Raw genomic sequence first — 20,095 nt, 5'->3', positions numbered from 1 at the left:
ATTGACGATTCAAGTTTCCCTTTTATGAGATGTCTGTTCATCCTGTCCATTTTTCTATCATGTTTTTTTTTTCATACTTTTAAGAGTTCTTTATTCTGGTTTCCAATCCTTGGTTCATCATCATATGTTGCAAATATTTTCTCTCATCCTGTTTTTTTCAGTTTGCTATGGGGTGCCGTTGATAATTGAGAGTTTTTAGTTTTAGTGTAGTCTAATTTATGAGTCTTTTCCTTTTTGGTTTGTGCCTTTTTGGATATTGTAAAGAAATCCTCTCCTATTTAGAAGTTACGAAGACATTTTTAAATTTTCAGGGTTTTGCTCTTTGCATTTTGTTTTCTAATCCATCTGGAATTTATTTTTGTACATGATACGATGTAGGAATCTGACGAGGGGACACAAGAGCCTTCAGAAGTCTTGATAATGTTCTATTTTTAAGCTGGGTGGTGGGTAAATGGTTTGGTTTTGTTATTTATAGCTTACATGTGTTAAAATGTTCTTTTGTAAATTGTCTTGGTTTTCTGTATTAATCGTTCTAGTGACACTAACCAAATAAACCTACCTGTTCTCATTGACAGCAAAACCACTTCCGTGACATATCAAGTTTCCACATATGTATGGGTCTCCCTTCCTGGCTTCTTAATTTTGTTCCTTCTGTCAACTTAAGATGAAGACGTGTTAATAACTGTCTTTATGATAAGTCTTGATACCTGGTGGAGTAAGCCCCCTCACCTCGGCAGTCTTAAGGACCATCTGGGCTATTCAAAGTCCTTTGATATCTTATATATATATAATTTGGAATCCGCTTACCAGATTTCACCAAAACATCTGTTGGAATTCTGATTTGAGTTGCATTGAATCTGTACATCAGCTTTGGGAGAATTGGCATCTTTACAATATTAAATCTTCCAACTATGAACCAAGTATAATTTCCTATTTATTTAGATTCTCTTTATGATCTTAATAAGTCTTAAAATTTTCTTCATGGAAGTTCTGCACACTTTTTCCTAGATTTATTTCTAGGTTGTTATTTTATGTTGCTTCCATAAATGGCACACTTAAAAATCACATGTTCTACCTATTGGTGTATTGCAATACAACAGATCTCAGGTTATTAATTTTTTATCCAATGCTTAATCCCCTCTTGCCATGTATCACTTTCAAGAAACTAAGAAAGTGTATATGGTATGCATATTTCTGAAGGTTTAAATGTCATCTATATTTAAGACCAGAAAGAATGTAGGCTTCTTTGCGTATATATTCTTGCCTTCTTTGATATTCTTAGATCTGATACACAGATTGATTCATCTTTCAAATACTGTAATCATTCATCTTTACCAGAGAAGTGATATATTTTACCAGATGACTGATTCAAGAGTAATGTCTTTTTGTTGCCTCCTATATACCCCCAGACAGATTTGAGGGCCAGAGGTCTGGCTTAGCCACATTGTTTTTTTTTATTGTTCCAGTATTCTCTTGGAAGGCAGCTGTGCTCACCACTATACCACCAGCGCTGCACGCCAGTATTGATACTATCCTTTTCGCTTTTCCTTCCCCTACCTTCCTAGCCTCCTTTTCTAATTGTCATACTTTTCTTATTGCTTCTTAACTAAAGCACCCCATCCTTTTTTTTCTTTTTCATTTCATTCAGAATATGGGTATAAACCACATAATGATGTTTACTTTATAAGTTTAGGAATTATAATATCTCGGCACGTTGAGACAAATACTTATATGAATTATTTACAGCATACACGTGTTGTAGGTATAATCCTATCTTAGCACCTCCTGATCTATATAGGAGCAATTCAAATTTTTGTGTAACACTGTGAGACCCCTCGTTGGAAGACAAATACTTTCATCTGATTTTTGTCTGAATGCAGCTGGGAACAAAATTTACACATTTGGCAAACATCTTCCTATAAAAGGAAATCACTTGTGTTTGGCAAAGAAGAGCTTGCAACGCATGAGAGTATCTGACAAACCAGCTTTGATTTCACGTGAACTGTGCCTTGCCAACACCTTTTAGTGTGGAGGTACTCTCCTTTTCTTCAGTAGGTTCACTTATGCAAGTATCTACATTTTTGCTTCATGAGCTCTGAGGACATTGAACTGTAAAATTAAACCACATTTCCTCATTTGAATTGCTAAACTTCCTCTTCTGGACTTTCCAGTGATGAACTACTGGGAGAAGAGTCAGAATGAATAAGCAAAGAGGCTATTGACTACTTCTTTTTTAAAAGGGTGTGTCTAAACCATGAGCAACTAATCCGGGGAGGATGGGTTAATAGTGTGTGGTGAGACACTGGTGTCTGGATTTCCAACATTGCCAAATTTGTCTAATTCAGATGTTTTTGAGATGAGAACCATGAACTTATTAACTACAGGATTATTTTAAGACTGCAGTTATTACTACGTAACAGATCCACAAAGGCATTATTTTTATTATTTTTCAACTCTATCATGATTACATTATAAGTTGGTCCTAGTTATGTTATTTAATGAATATTGTTTAATATATAATACAAATATGTGATTCAGTGATTCTCAACCCTGGCTGCACATTAGAATCAGATGGGGAGTTTAAACACACACACACCAGAGACTGGGCTCCTCACCAGCCCAATAAAGTCAGGATAGTTCGGGTAGGGCTTGGGCATCCATGTTCTTTTAAAAGCTCCCCTAATCAGGGGCACCTGGGTGGCTCAGTTGGTTAAGCGTCTGACTTCAGCCCAGATCATGATTTCGTGGTCCGTGGGTTCGGGCTCTACGTCAGGCTCTGTGCTGACAGCTCAGATTCTTTGTCTTTCTCTCTCTCTCTGCCCTTCCCGTGCTCATGCTCTGTCTTTCTGTCACTCAAAAATAAATAAACATTTAAAAAATTATTTTTAATAAAAAAATAAAAGCTCCCCTAATCATTCTAACCCAAAGCCAGAGTTGAGAACCACCAATTTAATGGAACAAGCATATATCATTTGTTGTAATCTGTATGGGGATTTTTAAAAATTGTTTAGTGTTTTGGAAATAGATGTGCTTTTGTAAGTAAATTGAATTTTCTTAGCGAGATTTCTTGTAAAGGAGTTTCTTATCTTAGCTGAAACCTTTTAAGTGTACTTTGGAGAGGGTCTCTCCCAGCATCCTTATAATCTTGAAAGAAAAAAAGTACTTCTCAAAATATTGACACATTACATTCCAGAAGTTTTGAGTCATGTGCAGGATGAAAAAAAAAAAAAAAAACTCCCTGAAATTCTCTTTAGATGTCTACAAAATCTACCTTAAAGGATTTTTTTGGTAATTATCCATTTGCCTATTGTAAGCATGATACAGGAAACTTAGTTTATTCTGTTTACCTTTTTTCTGAGTTTGAGATTAGTCTGTGCCACTTTTTTGATATATTGGCCAAGTATCTGAACCTCATTGAAATTCAAATGTTTCATTAGTACAGTGAGCCTGTAAAAGCTGACACAGTGTGGCTGAGCTAAAAATAACTCAGTAAATTGTAAAGTGCTATTTATCGGCGAGCTATTGAATCATACTATTCTCCTAAGAAGACTAGGTGATTATCCTTATTTTTAAATCAGTGGGAAGTGAGTCTGACAGCTCATTATACATTGAAAAATGGATGTGCCCACGTTAAAACAAAAACAGCACTTCGCCCCCTGCCTTTACCTTGCTCTTAGAAGATCCAGGCAGCTTCTTCCTGTGAGGGATGGGGAAGAGAGATGCCAGGATGATTCCCACATTTTCTACAAAACCTGCTCTTTGTCTTTTGAAATGTTTCCCACCTCCAGTTCCAGTACAGGGCTCCAGGTCACCAGTTATCCTGTTTTGTTTTGTTTTTCTTTTTAAATCAGGAATACAACCTGAAATTTGCTCTGAGTTGGAGAATATTTGCCATATGTCTTCTCTGAATATTGAAACTTGTCATGATCAACATAATTTAACATCTAAAACACTATTCATGTGTGGGGAAAATGAGTCAAGTTGAAGCGATTTTGTGGAAATTAGGGAAATATGTATTTCTCTCCAATTAATGATAATTATCAAAGCTGTATCTACTAATGTTTAAATCCCTTAATTGTAGGGACACCTGGGTGGCTCAGTCGGTTAAGTGTCCTCCTTCAGCTTAGGTCATGATCTCACAGTTCATTTAGGCTCTGTACTGACAGCTCAGAGCCTGGAGCCTGCTTTGGATTTGCCTCTCTCTCTCTCTCTCTCTGCCCTCCCCTGCTCACACCCTGTCTCTCTCTCTCTCTCTCTCAAAAAAATAAATAAACATTAAAAAAATTTTTAATCCCTTAATTGTAGAATTGAGAGGAATATACCAAAATTTTGACCAAAATATGATGGTCAGTTAAGTTACAAGTTAAATGTTTTGTATAAAGGACCTTTCTATCTTTCATCAAAATATGGCTTTCATGCAGAAAGGTACACAGATCATAAGTGTACAGCTCAGTTAATATTCACAAAATGAAACAGACCCTTGTAACTAGCACTCAGAGCAGGAAAGAGAACATTAATAGAACCACAAAGGTCTCATATACCCCTTTCCAGCAATCACTCAACTAGCACCATACGTTCATTTTGCCTGTTTTCGAAACTTGTGTATAAATTAAATCATATAGTTTGAACCTTTCTTGGGAGGGGGCAGGATCTTGGCTTCTTTTGCTCAGTTATTTATGTTGAACATCATAACAAGTTATTATGACTATTGTACAATAGGCCATTGTTTGGGTATCCTACAATTTATTCATTCTTTGCCTGATGGATATTTTGGGTTTCCAGCTTGGGCTATTATGAACCATAGTGCTATAGAAATTACATGTGTCATTTGCTGAAATAAGTGTATATTTCCATTGCGATATATGTACAAGTACAGTTGCTGAGCCATGTATGTTCGGCTTTAGTAGCTACTGCCAGTTTTCCAATATATATTCCTGTTAGCAGTGTATGACATTTCACTTGCTTCACATTTCTTGCCATCCCGTAATATGAAAACATAATTAGTTAAGGACTAGTATTGTAATCTTTAGGATAAGTAGTAATACTAAAAGATTGTATAACAAATTAATAAGTAGGAGAATTAAATAAGTTTTTTGATTAATCCAGAAGAAGGCAAGAAAAAACAATTGAGTCGTATAGAAAATAAATAGTAATATCATTGATACAAACCCAACATATCAGTGATTAAATGTAAACGGACCACATACTCTAAAGGATGTTGCTTGTAAGACATATCTTAGGTGTAAGGACACAGGAAGATTCATAATAAAAGGATAAAAAATGTTATGTAAGCACTAATCAGAAGACAGCTGATGTTGCTATACTGTAATCAAAGTAAACTTTAAAAGCAAAAAGAATGTATTCATGAAAAAGGGCATTTTATGGTGAAAAAAGGGATTAACTAGTCCAGCTCCTGGTTAAAAAGCTATGTGTGATTTTTCAGGCACAACCGTATGCAATTGCAAAAGCTTAGGGATGCCTGGGTGGCTCCGTTGGTTAAGCATCCAATTCTGGATTTCAGCATCGGGCTGTGTGCTGATAGCACAGAGCCTGCTTGGAATTCTCTCTCTCTCTCTCTCTCTCTCTCTCTCTCTCTTTCTCTCTCTCTCTCCCTCTCTCCCTCTCACCCTCTCTCCCTCTCTCCCTCTATCTCTCTCTCTCTCTCTCTGTGTGTTTCTCACCCTGCCCCCCCCCCCAAATAAATAAAGAAGTTTTACCTGGCAGCCCTCATGGGGGGAAAGCTGCCCCCGCCCCCCAACCAGACTTGGTGCATAGCCAGTGCACTGCAGTTCTCCAAGGGAGTTGCAATCGACTCAGGCCCCCTCTGGGTGGCCATCATCTTATCCATAGCTGCGTTCTCAGCTGGGGTGCCTTCATTCAGAGGCCTCTTTATCAGGAGCTATCAACGCAGACCTTCTTTAGGTACCTGTGCTGAAACCACCCCAGGAAAAGTTGGGGAACCTTGAAGATACTCTTTCTCCACACTGACTCAGTACTTGTCCATGTTAGCTCTTCTCCCTCTCTCTGCCCTGAGAACCCTGGGGTTCACAACACTGCCGGAGCCTTTTGTTGAGGGCTCCTTCAGCAGTGAGAGATTCCCCACCTCTCTACTGATCTACCTGACCCTCCACCACATGTCATTCCATGGGAGAAAATAAACTGAGAAGTTGATGCTTTCTCTGGTATAGACTCTTCCTTATACTCTCATAGCCAGTGAGAAAAGACTTGACTATTACTTGCTTTTTATCTTGTTGCTTTCATCTGATAACTCTGCTGAGTTCCTAAATGTTAATCCACCAGGAAGCTATAACAGCACTAAATTTTTATACCTCTAATAACATAGTTTCAAAATACATAAAGCACAAACTAATAGCTACTTAAAATGTATTGAAGTATAACATACAGAAAAGTATTTAGGTTAAGAGTGTACAGCTCAGTGAGTTATTGCTAAGCGAGTATATCAGTATACCCAACACATATTGCATTACCAGCACCTCAGAAGGCTCCCTTGAGATACCTCCCAATCACTAGATCTTTCCTCTTCCCTAAAGGTCACTAAGTAGATTAGTTTTGCCTATTTTTAAACTCTATATAACAGAATCATCAGTATGTACTCTTTTGTATTTGGCTTTTCACTAATATTTGTTAGATATGTTTTTAAACATTCCCTGTTAAATATTAACTTGCTGCTATTATCATTTTAGGTGTTTTAGAAAATAATTATGAGAGCTTACGTATACTAAATGTTGAAAGAAACGGAAATGTTATTTATACCTATAAGGTATGTATGCTTTTTTATTGTGGTATGATATGCATGACATAGAATTTACTATTTTAACCATTTATGTTTTTTCACAGAATTTTATGCTATATCTTACTGAGGGGTAAGAATAAGTGCTGGCATTTAACTTTTAACATGACTTTTATTTTATGAGATTCAACAAACTAATTGAAATTGAGTCTTAGGAAATATTTTTTTAAACAAAAATTACACACAATATCTGACCCAGCACTCAAATTTTTTGAATAAATGAAGTTCCATTCTTCAGAGGAACAAATGCTAAGTGAAAGACGTTTAAACCTAATTAATATGTAAAGTTTTGATCTTTGAAACATATTAAATATGATTACATAATCTGTTTAGGTATCATCTGTTTTGAGGCATTATTTAACATGTTTTCAATGTTCAGTGTTATCAGGAATGAAAATTTAACTTTACTGATTACTATAGTAGGGAAACACGAAAGAATAGTTTTAGTGGCCAGTTTGCTTTGCGTAGATGTATTACTGTTTTTTTGTTTGCTTGCTTTTTGTTTTGTTTTTTTTTTGCTTAAAAGTTATTTTAAGTTGGGGCACCTGACTGACCCAGTCAGTGGAGCATGCAACTCTTGATCTCAGGGTTGTGAATTCAAGCCCCATGTTGGGTATAGAGACTACTTAAAAATAAAATCTTTAAAAAAAATAGTTATTTTAAGTTGTGTCTATAAGTATGCTGCATTTAAGGAAACTGTGTGATTCAAAAAGTTTTATTTATAGGAATATCATAGACTTGTTTTAGCCACTCCCAATCTCTATCATATATATTATATTAAATAAAAGGAAGTATAAAAAGATTCACTCCTTTACTATGCTCTGTCCTACTAGCCAGGGTCCCCCCAGTCTGGGTCCCCCAGACTCACCAAACTGTACACTCTTCATTCATTTCACTCTTTGAGCCCCTATTACTAGTTGAAACAGGTTTGGTCCCTTTCTGACATGCTACCTTTAGAGTGCTAATTGCTAATATTGATTGAATTATTGCAGGTTTAAGACTAACAACATCCTAACTTCCTGAACAATGGTATATAATAAATATCTGGTTAATTTTTTTAAGGACAATAAGGGAAATGTCTTCTTTGGATTATATGACTCCCAGACCAGACAAAATGAGGTAAAAATTACTATAATTCATAGATAACTCATTAGTTACTTTATTGTTTTTAGAGATTTTTACTTCTTTCTGCCTCCTTTTTCTAGATACATATTCTCATTTCATTTTCTAAAAAATTTTTTTGCCTCCTCCCTTTTACCATCTCTTGGACCATTATCTTGAAAAATGAATGAATGAATGAATGAATGAAGTGCAAGAACTCCTGGACCAAAACATTACCTGAGGTTTCTTAGTCCTTTGAGATTTAAGCAAAATTGGCTCAAATCAATTATCCAATATTCCATAGGAATGTAGGAAGTCCAATGCCTTCCTGAGATTTGTGTGTGTGCTCTCACAAGTTTAGGATCTCATATTGACCTCTGGCTCTGTGTTCTTCTCCTTAACCTTCACTTCTCTTACTTCTTAAACATCCAGGTATAGAACGCAGCCTCCTTTTCTTAATTTTTCCTCAAACCACCCACCTAGAGCAATGGTTGACGTGACAGGCTTACCTAACTCTCAGTGTAAATACAATGGGGTCCCTTTGTGCCTATGTAAAAGCAACTTACAAATATTAAGGGACCAGGAAGTCTAGAAATGTACCCTGGCACAGAAGGTTCTCTAAACATACTATTACCTGAAAAAAGCAAATTGCCAGAATAATACATTTCATTTATGTTTAAAAAAACTTTCAAGAAAGTATGAATACATATGCATAAACATATATTCATTTAAAAAGATCTGCAAGCCTAGCGAGTAAATAAAAACATGTTTCCTTTTGGAAGGTAGTTCGTACTGGGTGAGCATAGCAGGGAGCTTTGACTTTTTATTTGATGGTGTCTGTGTGTTTTAAACACTGAGACTATACTCGTGTTATTTTATAATTAAAAAGGTAAAACACTAAAAATTAAGTGTGTACAACCATAATTCTTCTTACTTATAACTTAGAATCCCTCAGAGCAAGAGTCAAAAGAGACCAAAATGTCTGAAATGAATTGAGAGCCTTCTTATTCACTCAAAGTCCACTTTTTCTAATCAAGCGTTTAGTGACTTCTCAACATTTTTCAACTTCTGGCCATAGGGTTTTAGTGTATTCTTGGTACTTTTTGTATCTATAGGTACTAATTACTTTCCTAGTACTCCTGCCATGTGTTGTTTCTCTTAGCCTGTTCTCTCCTGAGGTCTAAGACTCTTGATCTTTTCTTACCTTCTCAGTGTATTGTAAGAGAGTTTGCCTAATATAACTACAATTGTCTTTATTTCCTAAATCTGCATGTCATATCCTCCTCCTGTATGACCATTTTCATTTTCTTTAATATTTAATAAGGAAATGGAATCTTGCTTGTTCAAACAGCAAGAAAATTTTTTAAAAAATAAAGATTAAATAAAAACAGAAGATTACTTTGCCAAGGCTCTGAATATGAGAGTCTTAGAGGAGATGCTCTTGTGATTCTGTCTTAGCCTTAGTTAATGATATCATAGTTAGACAATTTGGTTAAAACTTTACTTGTCTCAATAATTATAAGAGCTGACATCTGAATGCTTATTATGGGTGGCAGACATTATAATAAGTGCTTTGAATGGATCATCTCACTTGATCCTTCTAAGGATTTCATGAAATAGGTATTACGATTTTTATTTTACTGATAGAGATTGTCTAAAGTCACACAGCTAGTAAGTGGCACAGTCAGAATTTGATCCTGTGTTTAACCTGGCTCCAAGGTTTAAACTCTTAACCACTTGGTCATGTTGTCTCATGGTTAAGCTTCAGTGCCAACTCTGGTCTATGATTGCAGACTTTTTCTTAAAAAATAATCTGAGGGGCACCTGGGTGGCTCAGTCAGTTAAGTGTCCGACTTTGTCTCAGGTCATGATCTCGCGGTCTGTGAGTTTGAGCCCTACATCAGGCTCTGTGCTGACAGCTCAGAGCCTAGAGCCTGCCTGGGATTCTGTGTCTCTCTCCCTCCCTACCTTTCCCCCTCTCTCACTCTGTCCCTCTCTGTCTCTCAAAAATAGATAAAAAGTTAAAAAAAAATAATCTGAAGCTTCTCAGTATGGATAAACTGGTTCATTGATGGTTCTTTAATAAAAGGTCTTGCCACCATGACACCTGTTTCAGAGCTAAATGGGAATTTGAATTCTATAATTGTTATTTAACACAAAACTCCAAATTAAAAAATAATTTTGTTTTAACAGCATCTCTATACATTTGAAAAAGACTTGCACGTTGTCAGCTGTTCTGTCAATAGTGATAGAACTTTGCTGGGTAAGTTGGACTCTTTTATTGCTACATGTCAAGAACTAAACTACATTTGTTGAGTTTCAAAGTATTGGACTTTTGCTATATTTGACTATTCTATAACAATGATTTTCTGGGAGGAGATGCTCCTGGGAGATTAATTTTGAAATAAAAAATCTGTGGAATCCACCTACAAAAAAAAAGAAAAAAAAAAGACTTCATTCTGCATTACCTTTATCATCCACTGACAGATTTTTTGAGCCTTCACTTATTTCAGGTCTAAAATGGTAAACTTTAACCAGCCACTGCATGGATCACTTGCTAATGGATTATTTTTTTCTTTTTCCATTAGCTGCGAGTTTAGTTCATTCTACTAAAGAAGGAAGAAAGAATGAGCTTCAACCAGGTATGACATAGTTTTTAGTGTCTATTGAAAGATGAAGATTTATTAACTAAGTCACATTTCAAACATCTTTACAAATAGCTTTATCTCAGAATGAAAAGGCAAAGGTCATGAAAATGGTTTTTTTTTACTTTTTTCAAGAGAACAAGAAAATACAGAAAATAATGTAACAGTGAATAGTAGAAGTATTAAAAAGGCATTTAGTACCTGCAGACTAAATAAACACTGAGGACACACTAGAATCCTATGGTTCAGAAGCTGGTGTAAATGGCTGGGCTTTTAAAGGGTTGATATTCCTTCAAGAATGCATTTTTGTTCTTAACATCTGGTGAACTATTGAGCAGTACATAATACACTATGAGTAGTCCACCAATTCTAAATAAAAATTCCCATTTGCCAAGGTCACTTTGTAGTTTATTATCTATGTGATACTCCCCCCTTCTTTTTAACATTATGTGTCATCCATCTGTCCAGAACTCAACAAAGAAGTGCCTGCAGTGGGTCAGGCACTGTGTTTGATGCTGGGAATGCAATGTTATGCAAGAGAGGTGTGGCAATTGCCATGGTGAGCTATAGAGACTAATGGTGGGTGGAGTGCCCCCTGGGGCATGGGTCTCATCTTCAAAGGACGGCAGTAATCCCTGTGGGAGCAGCTTTTCAATTTATCAAGAGAAGTATGGACCTTTATGTAAAATTTTAATTTAATCAAAAAAATTTTAACGTTTATTCATGTTTGAGAGACAGAGCGTGAGCAGGGGAGGGGCAGAGAGAGAGGGAGACACAGAAGCTGAAGCAGGCTTCAGGCTCTGAGCTGTCAGCACAGAGCCAGACGCAGGGCTCCAATACATGAACCGCGAGATCATGACCTGAGCCAAAGTTGAACATTTAACTGACTGAGCCACCCAGGTGCCCCTAAAATTTTATTTTAAATTTTGGCTCAAATATTTTTTTAAAAATTCTGCTCAGGCAGTGATAACCACCTGTGGCTGATGTAGCCCATGGACTACCACCATTTTTCAATCTCTGGTCAAGTTCTCATTTCAGTCCCTTACTATTCCCATCCTGCAGCGCTTCCCATCTGTTGTGTTTATTCGGGGCTTAAGCTCCTTTTGTTAGCATAGTTCCCACTCAGATGTGTTCTTCTGTGGTTGTATGTGATGGAAAAACTTCTTGCACCTTCCTTCCCCGTGGGGCTTATGAGGCAGTCCTGGGTTCCCACAGAGTCAGCTTAGAGGGTCAAGGGAAGCAGAGTCAAGTCTGGATGGGATCTTCTCAGGGACCTTGGCAGAGAGATTATGGGAGATGCTGCTGGGCAGGAGGCTCACCTGGAAACCTCATCATCTATCTGATGATCTATACCATCCTTGCCTTCCCTCCTGCCTTGTTACACGGAGAACCACAACAGCCACCTTACCTCTTGAGTGCCATGTCCCCCTCTTCACATCCTCTGCTCCTCTTAGAATGAAGTGCAATGCTCACTTCAGAACTGATGGAACTGGACTAGTTTAAGTGAAATAGGATCTAAGACATTGGTGTCCTGACCCTAAAACAAAGGCATATGACCTCAATCTCCTTTACTTAAGAAGAGAAAGGCCTCGTCTCTTGTGCTTCTCCCAATCACAAGCCTGGGCATCTCTACACATCCTTCGATTAGCTCCCTGTGCCTCCCTGTTCTTTTTGGCCCCTATTCCTATTTGCCTCTGGAATTCTTTATTATGCTGGTAAACCAGTAGAACCTATATTCTTCACTTGATGTTTACCATCTGTGCTTGATTGTCATGCAGAACAGTGGCGATTATGTACATTACAAAATGCACTTTCAGACCAACTTTACTGTAAATTTTATTAAATTAAATCCTATTCGGATACGCTTACTCTTGAAGTTTGGTGCACTTCTGGTGAGATCATCTGATTGCATCTTTAAAAATACTAAAATGAACGTTGTTAGTTATCGTATTGGCTACCTCATGCTTTATATCTTCTCAGCTCACCTTTCATGCCAGCTGCCATGGTAAGAACCAGCTCCCCACAAACGTAATTCGACAGACAGTGCCTTAACTCTGCTGCTCTACCTGCTTCTTGCTTTGTGCCCAGAGCCCTTGGGAAATTCTGTTTGCTACCTACATGTGTGCCACCTGGAAGCATGGCTGGAAAGGATTCCCAGTAGCATAAGCCATGACCAACCAGGGGCCAAGGAGCTGAAGGATAAATACTCTTCTTTCCATCCCTTAAGTGGATTATTCTGAGGGCACGCTGCATGCAGCTCAAATCCCACAGTGGTCACAAATTGGATTGGGTTCCTTACAGTGGTAGACTCTTCTTCCTGTTTCATGCTGCCCACTCCCTCACGCCAGCCCTCAGGGCTAAAGTGATCCTGGCCCCTGAAATTATTTCTTGTCTTGGTTTGGGTTTTCCCCCCAAAGTAGAGTCTGAGGCAAGTATTTGAATGAAATTAGTTTATTTGAGGGATGATGCTAGGAAATACTATTAGATGAGTATTTAAGCAGAGATCTGAAAGAAGGGAGGGAGCAAGCACATGGCTGTGGGGAAAGCACATTTCTGGCTGTGACCACAGCCAGCACAAAGGTCCTGAGGCCAGAGTGTACTTGATGGATTTGCTGATCAAGGACAGTGAGGAGGTTAAAAGGGGAGAAAAAAAAAAAAAGGATAGTGAGGTCAGTGAGGCTGAATGAAAAGGGGCAAATCAGTAGGAACTAAGGCCAGAGGAAAACGGGGCCAAAGTACAGACAGATCATGGAGACCCTTATGAGATCTTCGTTCAGTTAAGAGTTTAGAAATGATGTAACCAGAAAGCACTGTAGAATCTATTATAATGTTTTGCCCTTTGAACAGTTATTTTGGAAAGCCTTATTTTATTTGTCCATGAATGACCTGATAAGCCATTCAATTATAAAATGTGGTTTGCCTGGAGGTGTTGTTTAACACTCTGTTGCTTATGGGATTTTTCCATTGTAAGTGAGACAAACTGTCACATCTTTCCTATGAACAATACAGGGTTCTTTGGTCCACATATTTTACAGCACAGTTTTTATCAATAGTGCTTCTCTTGTTGGCTGTGGCCATGGCAGAGTTAATGTTTTGTTTGGAAAAGAGGGAAAAAAGAGATGCCTGGCAGTCAGTAGAACATGTGACTTCTGATCTCAGGGTCATGAATGCAAGGCCCATGTTGGGTCAAGCTTACTTGAAAAAAAAAAAAAAAGAAGAAGAAGAAGAAGAAGATAGGGAGCCTGAGTGGCTCAGGTGGTTGAGCTTCTGACTTTGGCTCAGGTCATGATCTCACCGTTCATGGGTTTGAGCCCCGCATCGGGCTTTGTTCCATCAGCTCAGAGCCTGGAGCCTGCTTCGGATTCTGTCTCTCTCTTTCTCTCTTTCTCTTTCTCTGCTCCTTCCCCACTCACACTCTGTGTGTGTCTCTCTCAAAAATAAGCAAACATTAAAAAAATAATAAATAAAAAAGATTTAGGGAAAGAAAAGAATTAAAGGGCCTAGCTCCCCCCTTCACCCTCCCCTGTGGAATTGCATTTGCCCCAAGGCACAGTAGATTCCCCCTGGGCAGCTATTGGGGTGTCCACATGTGTTGGCCACTGAGACTCTCCTGGGGTCCCCTGCGTCATTATAGATAGTTGAGTGCTGTGGATGTTCCCTGGAGCTGTGCTTTGGTTCAAGAGCTCCAGTAACCAGAGCTGCTTCAGAACCATGCCCTACTGGCCTTTACCAACCTTGTCAGTCTTTAAAGTTTGGTGCACCTCTAGTGAAGTTAAATGATCACATCTTTAAAAATACTAGAATTTTCACAGCATATGTCTTCACCAGGTTCTTTTGCCCACTCTATCCTCCCCATGCCATGCCTATCCCTATGCTTTTATTTTTTTTTCAATTTTTGTTCAATTTATTTAAGCTAAAAAGACAGAACAGTTCACTTATTTCTCCCATTCTCCACCCCAACCCCCCACCTCTTGTAACTGCTAATTTGTTCTCTGTATCTATGCGCATGTTTCTTTTTCTCTCTTTCCAAGAGTCCACACATAACAGATACCATACAGTGTCTTTTTCTGACTGATTTCACTTAACACAACGCCCTCAAGGTCCATCCAAGTTGTCACTTTTGATCTTGCTGTCTTTACTTTCTGTGATATCTACATCCTGCCTGGATCCGTCTTGCCCTTCAGTGATGCCCTCCCAGTCTCCCCTGAGATCGGTATTCTCTAACTTCTTAAGACAACTGTAAGTACTTCATGGAATCATGGGATTTCATGACTGAAAGTGATTGTGGAAATGATCTGATTCTGTAGTTTTTTGTTTTTTTTTTTTTTAATAGCAAGGCACTAAAGCCTTGAAAGCTTCATCCTTTCTAGTTGACACTAGAGCTGATATCTCTAGAATCCTGATCCAGAGTGCATCATATCACACCATGAAAGCACATGGTGTGTTATTGAGAGAAATTCCTTTTCCACGATTACTCTTATGATTATGCTGATTATATTAGTTAAGTGTCTGGGCTGCCCTAAAGAAGGGAAAGATTCGTGTAGGAAGATAGTTTCTGTCCTTGAAAATCCTCCCATTTTAAAATCAAGTGAATTTAGCTGATAGCTGGTTATCAAATTCACTGCCAAAAAATCCAAATGTGAGGTGATTCTTTACTTTTGCAATGAGTAGGATCCTCTACATGTCCCCTTAAAAGGTGGGGTTTTTTTGTTCCCCAAATTGGAATATATAGACTTTTAGGACAAGAGATAAAATAGCCAAATGTCAACTTATACTACTTTATTTACTTAGTTATACATACTTCGTATAAAATAATAAGGAAAATAGTTTTTTTCTCATTGTCACATTTCACAAAACATTTCTATTTTTCTTAAGTATCGTTGGCACCAATGTTTTTCTTATTCCTAGAACCCCCTTTTTTTTTTCTTTTTGAGTGATCAAGCAGATTCCCAAAGCTCCTGAGCTTTACCTCTGTCCCAGTTATTAGAAGTATAGTTCTTTCGGGGCGCCTGGGTGGCTCAGTCGGTTAAGCCGCCGACTTCGGCTCAGGTCATGATCTCATGGTTCGTGAGTTCGAGCCCCGCGTCGGGCTCTGTGCTGACAGCTCAGAGCCTGGAGCCCGTTTCAGAGTCTGTGTCTCCCTCTCTCTCTGACCCTCCCCTGCTCATGCTCTGTCTCTCTCTGTCTCAAAAATAAATAAACGTTAAAAAAAAATTAAAAAAAAAAAAAGAAGTATAGTTCTTTCGAACTGGTGTATGATCGTCTCACTGGGATTTTTGTTTGTTTTGTTTTTTATATATTTATTTATTCTTGAGTGAGAGAGTGCGAGCAGGGGAGAGGCAGAGAGAGGGAGACACAGAATCTGAAGCAGGCTTCAGGCTCTGTGCTGCACAGAGCCCAATGTGGGGTTCGAACCCACAAGCCATGAGATCATGACCTGAGCCGCAGTCGGACGCCCAACCGACTAAGCCACCCAGGTGCCGCAGTGTCACTGGAATTTTTATCCCAAGCTGTAAGTACCATTGACCAAACAGTATTTGATTTTCATTTGTTCTGTCCTTGTATATTTCAGATCCCACATAATAACTCACTGTCTTGCTTTCTCAGTAATCTTTAAAAAGCATGTTTATAGAGATATCCAGTCCTTGCAATTGTGAGGCCATATCCCAGGAATTGTTTCACATTCTTTCCCTTAAAATAAAAATGTTTACTTATTTATTTTTGAGAGAGAAAGAGCAGGAGTGGGAGAGGGGCAGAGAGAGAGAGGGTGAGAGAAAATCCCAAGCAGACCCTGGGCTGTCAGTGCAGAGCCCATCACGGGGCTTGATCCCCAGGAACCGTGAGGTCATGGCCTGAACCGAAATCAAGAGTCAGACACTTAACCTAGCCAACTGAGCCACCCAGGCGCCCTACCTAAGACTTTTTGGGTTTTGGGGGTTTTTTTTGTTTGTTTTTTTTGTTTTTGTTGTTGTTGTTTTTCCTAAGCAATGCTATCAGGTTAGTTACTTAAATAGTGAAAACTGGCACTGATTCAATTCCAGGTTGCTGTGCTGTCTCCAAGTTGTATATTATTTTTCAAAATAAAGTCATTGAAAAAGCATCAGAGAATAGTTAAGTCTTTATAAGAACTCAGATATAAGACAACTCCTTCTTCTCTGAGGTTTAGTCTTAGGGGAGGGGAACTTTTGGCCTAAATGTAGATATCTGTGGTAATCCCATTGTAGCCTGTGTCCAAGGACTTCCCTTTTAATTGCTATCTTTTAGGACATTTGCTACAATGTGACACTGAGGAAGTAAGTGGGTCTTTATCAGGGCAGTTCCAGTACCTTTCCCAAGGGAAGCCAAGCCCCTGTCCTCTTAATAGGCACTCTCAACTGTAACATGTTCATGCTTCAGAAATATCTTTACATTTTCATACACAAGCAGTATTTGCCAGTGTGCTGCAGAATTGGAGTGATAGAGAATTGAGTTGTGTTTGCTTAGACTTAGAAACTCAGAGGGCCTATGAAGCTGTGCCAAGTGGCTGAGGAGTGGGCAAGAACTTGTTCCTCACTTGTTCATGAATGCGTATTGCTTTCTCTTTCATGAGGTTTTCTTTATCTGTTGTGGGTTTTAAGAACTGTCAATGTAAATTTTAAGAAAATTACTTTTCCTGGTTGAATAGCTAATACAACAGGTAACGTGTTTATATTTTCCAAGTTCAGACGTACATGGAGAAGATCATGAATGACATTCTCATCTTCTTACTAAAAGCCTCCTTTCCTTTGTAGGATCAAAGTGTTTAACTTTGTTGGTTGAAATCCATCCTGTTAACAATGTGAAGGTTCTAAAAGCAGTGGATAGCTATATTTGGGTGCAGGTAAGCGAGCATGTCCATTTATCACTCATCTCACTAATCAGAAGGTGTGAAACCTAGAGGCAGTGGTGCTTACCAAGTGTTTTCACACCCATTATCACATTCAATCCTCAAAGCAATCTGGTAGATGGGTATGGTTGGAATTATCAGCTCACCTTTTGCAAACACGGAAATCAAAACTCAAACCTAGTTCCTCTGTCTCTGTTATGTCATGGTTTATAATGTTTTTACATGATAAAATACTCTCAACACACATTTAAGGTAAGTTTAAAGAAAAGTTTGTTTGGTGTATTCACATAGTTGACAGAGTACACATGATTAAATGGCTAAATCACTGAATTTGTCAGCTCCATGAAATGGTACAGAAGCACTGTAGGTACAGTGTGGATGGACCAGATCTAGTCAACATTCATTACAAGCACATTCTGAATTTGTGAGTTGTCCTACTCACTAAAATCTATTTGTGACATCAAAGTCAATACTCTTGGTGCCGTCACAGTTATCTACAGACATGTGGAAAGTGGTGAAAAATTTGTCACTCAGCTGAGGTTGAACAACGAGACACTGCCTTCTTGATTGAGTTCTTATCCTATAAATGAATGTCATTTTTATGATCTATTTAGCGCCATGATTTTCACATTTTTGAGCTTTTTGTTGGTGATTTCACTTTTCAAATGTCCCCCATGCATAGTGCTAAAGTGCTGGCTACTGTCCCTAAGCTCAAGAAGGCTGCCATATGCTTTATAGAGAGAATATGTGGGTTAGGTTAGCTTCATTAGGGCATGAGTGCTGTTGACCATGAGTTTAATGCTAATGGATCAACAATATATATTAAATGTGTTTTATAAAAACAGGAATACACACGAAACAAAATTATGTATTAATTCGTTGACAAAAATGTTGTGGCCAGGCAGGAGCCTGTCCTTGTATGTCCCCTAGGAGTAATGGTTCAGCATTCAGTATACGGTGTTTGTGGTGACTCCATGCGATCTGACTACCACAGATGACAGTGGACTGTACATGTTCATGCAGTGCTATAGCATAACTTCCTCGTGTAACCTGAACTCTCTGCTTCTCGTTGCTCCCCCCCCACCCCTGCCTACTCCCAGCCTCAAGCCACTGGGTCTCCCTCTTGCAATGTGTCAGGAGAGGGACCTCTCTCCCATCTCCACCCCCCCCAGGTCCTTCACTGGGGGCCACTGCCTGTTTCCAGCTCCTAGGCTGTATTCCTCCTCCGTCAGGAAGCTGCTATGTTTACACTGTCATCAGTACAGGGGTGACTATGGGGCAGACCACACTTCCCTTTTTTGGTCTGTTCTTGGCTTCCTTAGCATGTCCACTCAGGGCTGAGTAGGCGATGGAGATACTAATGAAGGATTAGGGCAGCTAAAGGGAATTAGAGCACAGGAGGGAAAGGATTTTTATAAGTATGTAGTTGCACAGCATTGTGAATGTATTAACAACTACTGAACTGTATACTTTAAAACAGTTAAAAAGGTGATTTTTCTGTTATGCAAATTTTATCTTAATTAAAAGCAATTAATAGTACATGATGCATGACTGCATCCATAGGCCAAAGGGGAAGTCCCCACCCAAATGAGGTAAAACTCGTACTTGTCTTGAGGACCCATCTCTGTGCCTAGCCCTGCTCCCTGCTCCTCATTCTTATGCTTCTGGAGGGAGAAAATCCTCCAAACCTCCATCCAGGACAACCCCCCCACCTCCCTTTTTCCCTCCTTCTCCCCTTTAGAGAAATGCCATTCATTGTCCACTGAATTTGGTCTTGCCCTGAAATCTGTCTCCCTTTCCTTACCAAAACATTCATGGTGATCTCTGATAGTACATTTCCCCAAGTCTGTATGTGCAGCCTTGACCTCCTTCACAGAGAAACTTGAGCAGGACAATAGTGGTTAGGGTTTGGATCCCAACCCGGTACCTTTGGAGAATCGCCTACCAGCATGACCTGCATCTTCCAAATGGCTCCAGATATCCACCTATAGTGCATATCTTCCAACTGAGTATTAATAATCAGAGTCTAGCTCCATATCTGTGAAGATAAATATTTCCCTAATACGATGTAATCTATATAGACCTCTACTCAAACTGCAAGAAAACAAAAACCTTGCATGCTTTTATAGAGCTGTGTCTAAAACCTGTCTGTCTGTCTCTTTTTATTTTTGAGAATGAGCACACATGCAAGCAGGGGAGGGGCAGAGGAAGAGAGAGAGAGAGAGAATCTCAAGCAGGCTCCGTGCCCAGCACAGAGCCTGACACGGGAGCTCAGTCTCAGACTGTGAAGTCATGACCTGAGCTGAAATCAAGAGGCAGACGCTCAACTGACTGAGCCCCCCCAGGTGCCCTGAAGTCTATTTATATTCTCATTTCTAGGCCTTGCTCTAAGGCTGCCTCATAATAGAAAGGAAAACCACCACCACCTAAATGGAACTTTTAAAATCATGTTCTCACTGATTGCGGCACAAACACCAGGCAAAGGCTTAGAACTTGTCAGCATCATACTCCAGGTCACAGCCCTAGGCAAGTACGCCTTGGCCACCTCTGTAGTCCCAAGGGAGGCCGAATCATCTTCTCTAGGAATATTTCCTTGTTTTGAGGCACCGAGTGTTGGCTCTTCCGCTATCTGTATGGTGTCACTCAGCTTTGCTTCTCCTCAACCCCAGGACA

At 39.0% G+C, this 20,095-nt stretch overlaps 1 protein-coding gene across 7 annotated transcripts in view; it reads left to right on the top strand.

The window, feature by feature from the left end:
- GSAP (gamma-secretase activating protein) overlaps window positions 1-20,095 on the top strand; it is a 205,123-nt gene that overhangs the window by 119,231 nt on the left and 65,797 nt on the right. For all 7 annotated transcript variants that reach the window (XR_008420570.1, XM_053898187.1, XM_053898188.1 and 4 more), the window contains 5 exons: window positions 6,705-6,781; window positions 7,874-7,930; window positions 10,106-10,175; window positions 10,501-10,554; window positions 17,328-17,416. Coding sequence is in view for 6 of the 7 variants with exons in the window: in XM_053898187.1 (XP_053754162.1) it covers window positions 6,705-6,781; window positions 7,874-7,930; window positions 10,106-10,175; window positions 10,501-10,554; window positions 17,328-17,416 (347 nt within the window). In the remaining variant the exon portion in view is untranslated. The remainder of the gene's footprint in view (window positions 1-6,704; window positions 6,782-7,873; window positions 7,931-10,105; window positions 10,176-10,500; window positions 10,555-17,327; window positions 17,417-20,095) is intronic.

Source organism: Panthera pardus, unplaced genomic scaffold, assembly GCF_024362965.1.
Source record: "Panthera pardus isolate Hobbes unplaced genomic scaffold, ASM2436296v1 HiC_scaffold_8, whole genome shotgun sequence".
Lineage (NCBI taxonomy): Eukaryota > Metazoa > Chordata > Mammalia > Carnivora > Felidae > Panthera > Panthera pardus.
Note: the sequence above shows the minus strand (reverse complement) of the source record. Positions and strands in the feature narration are given on the sequence as shown.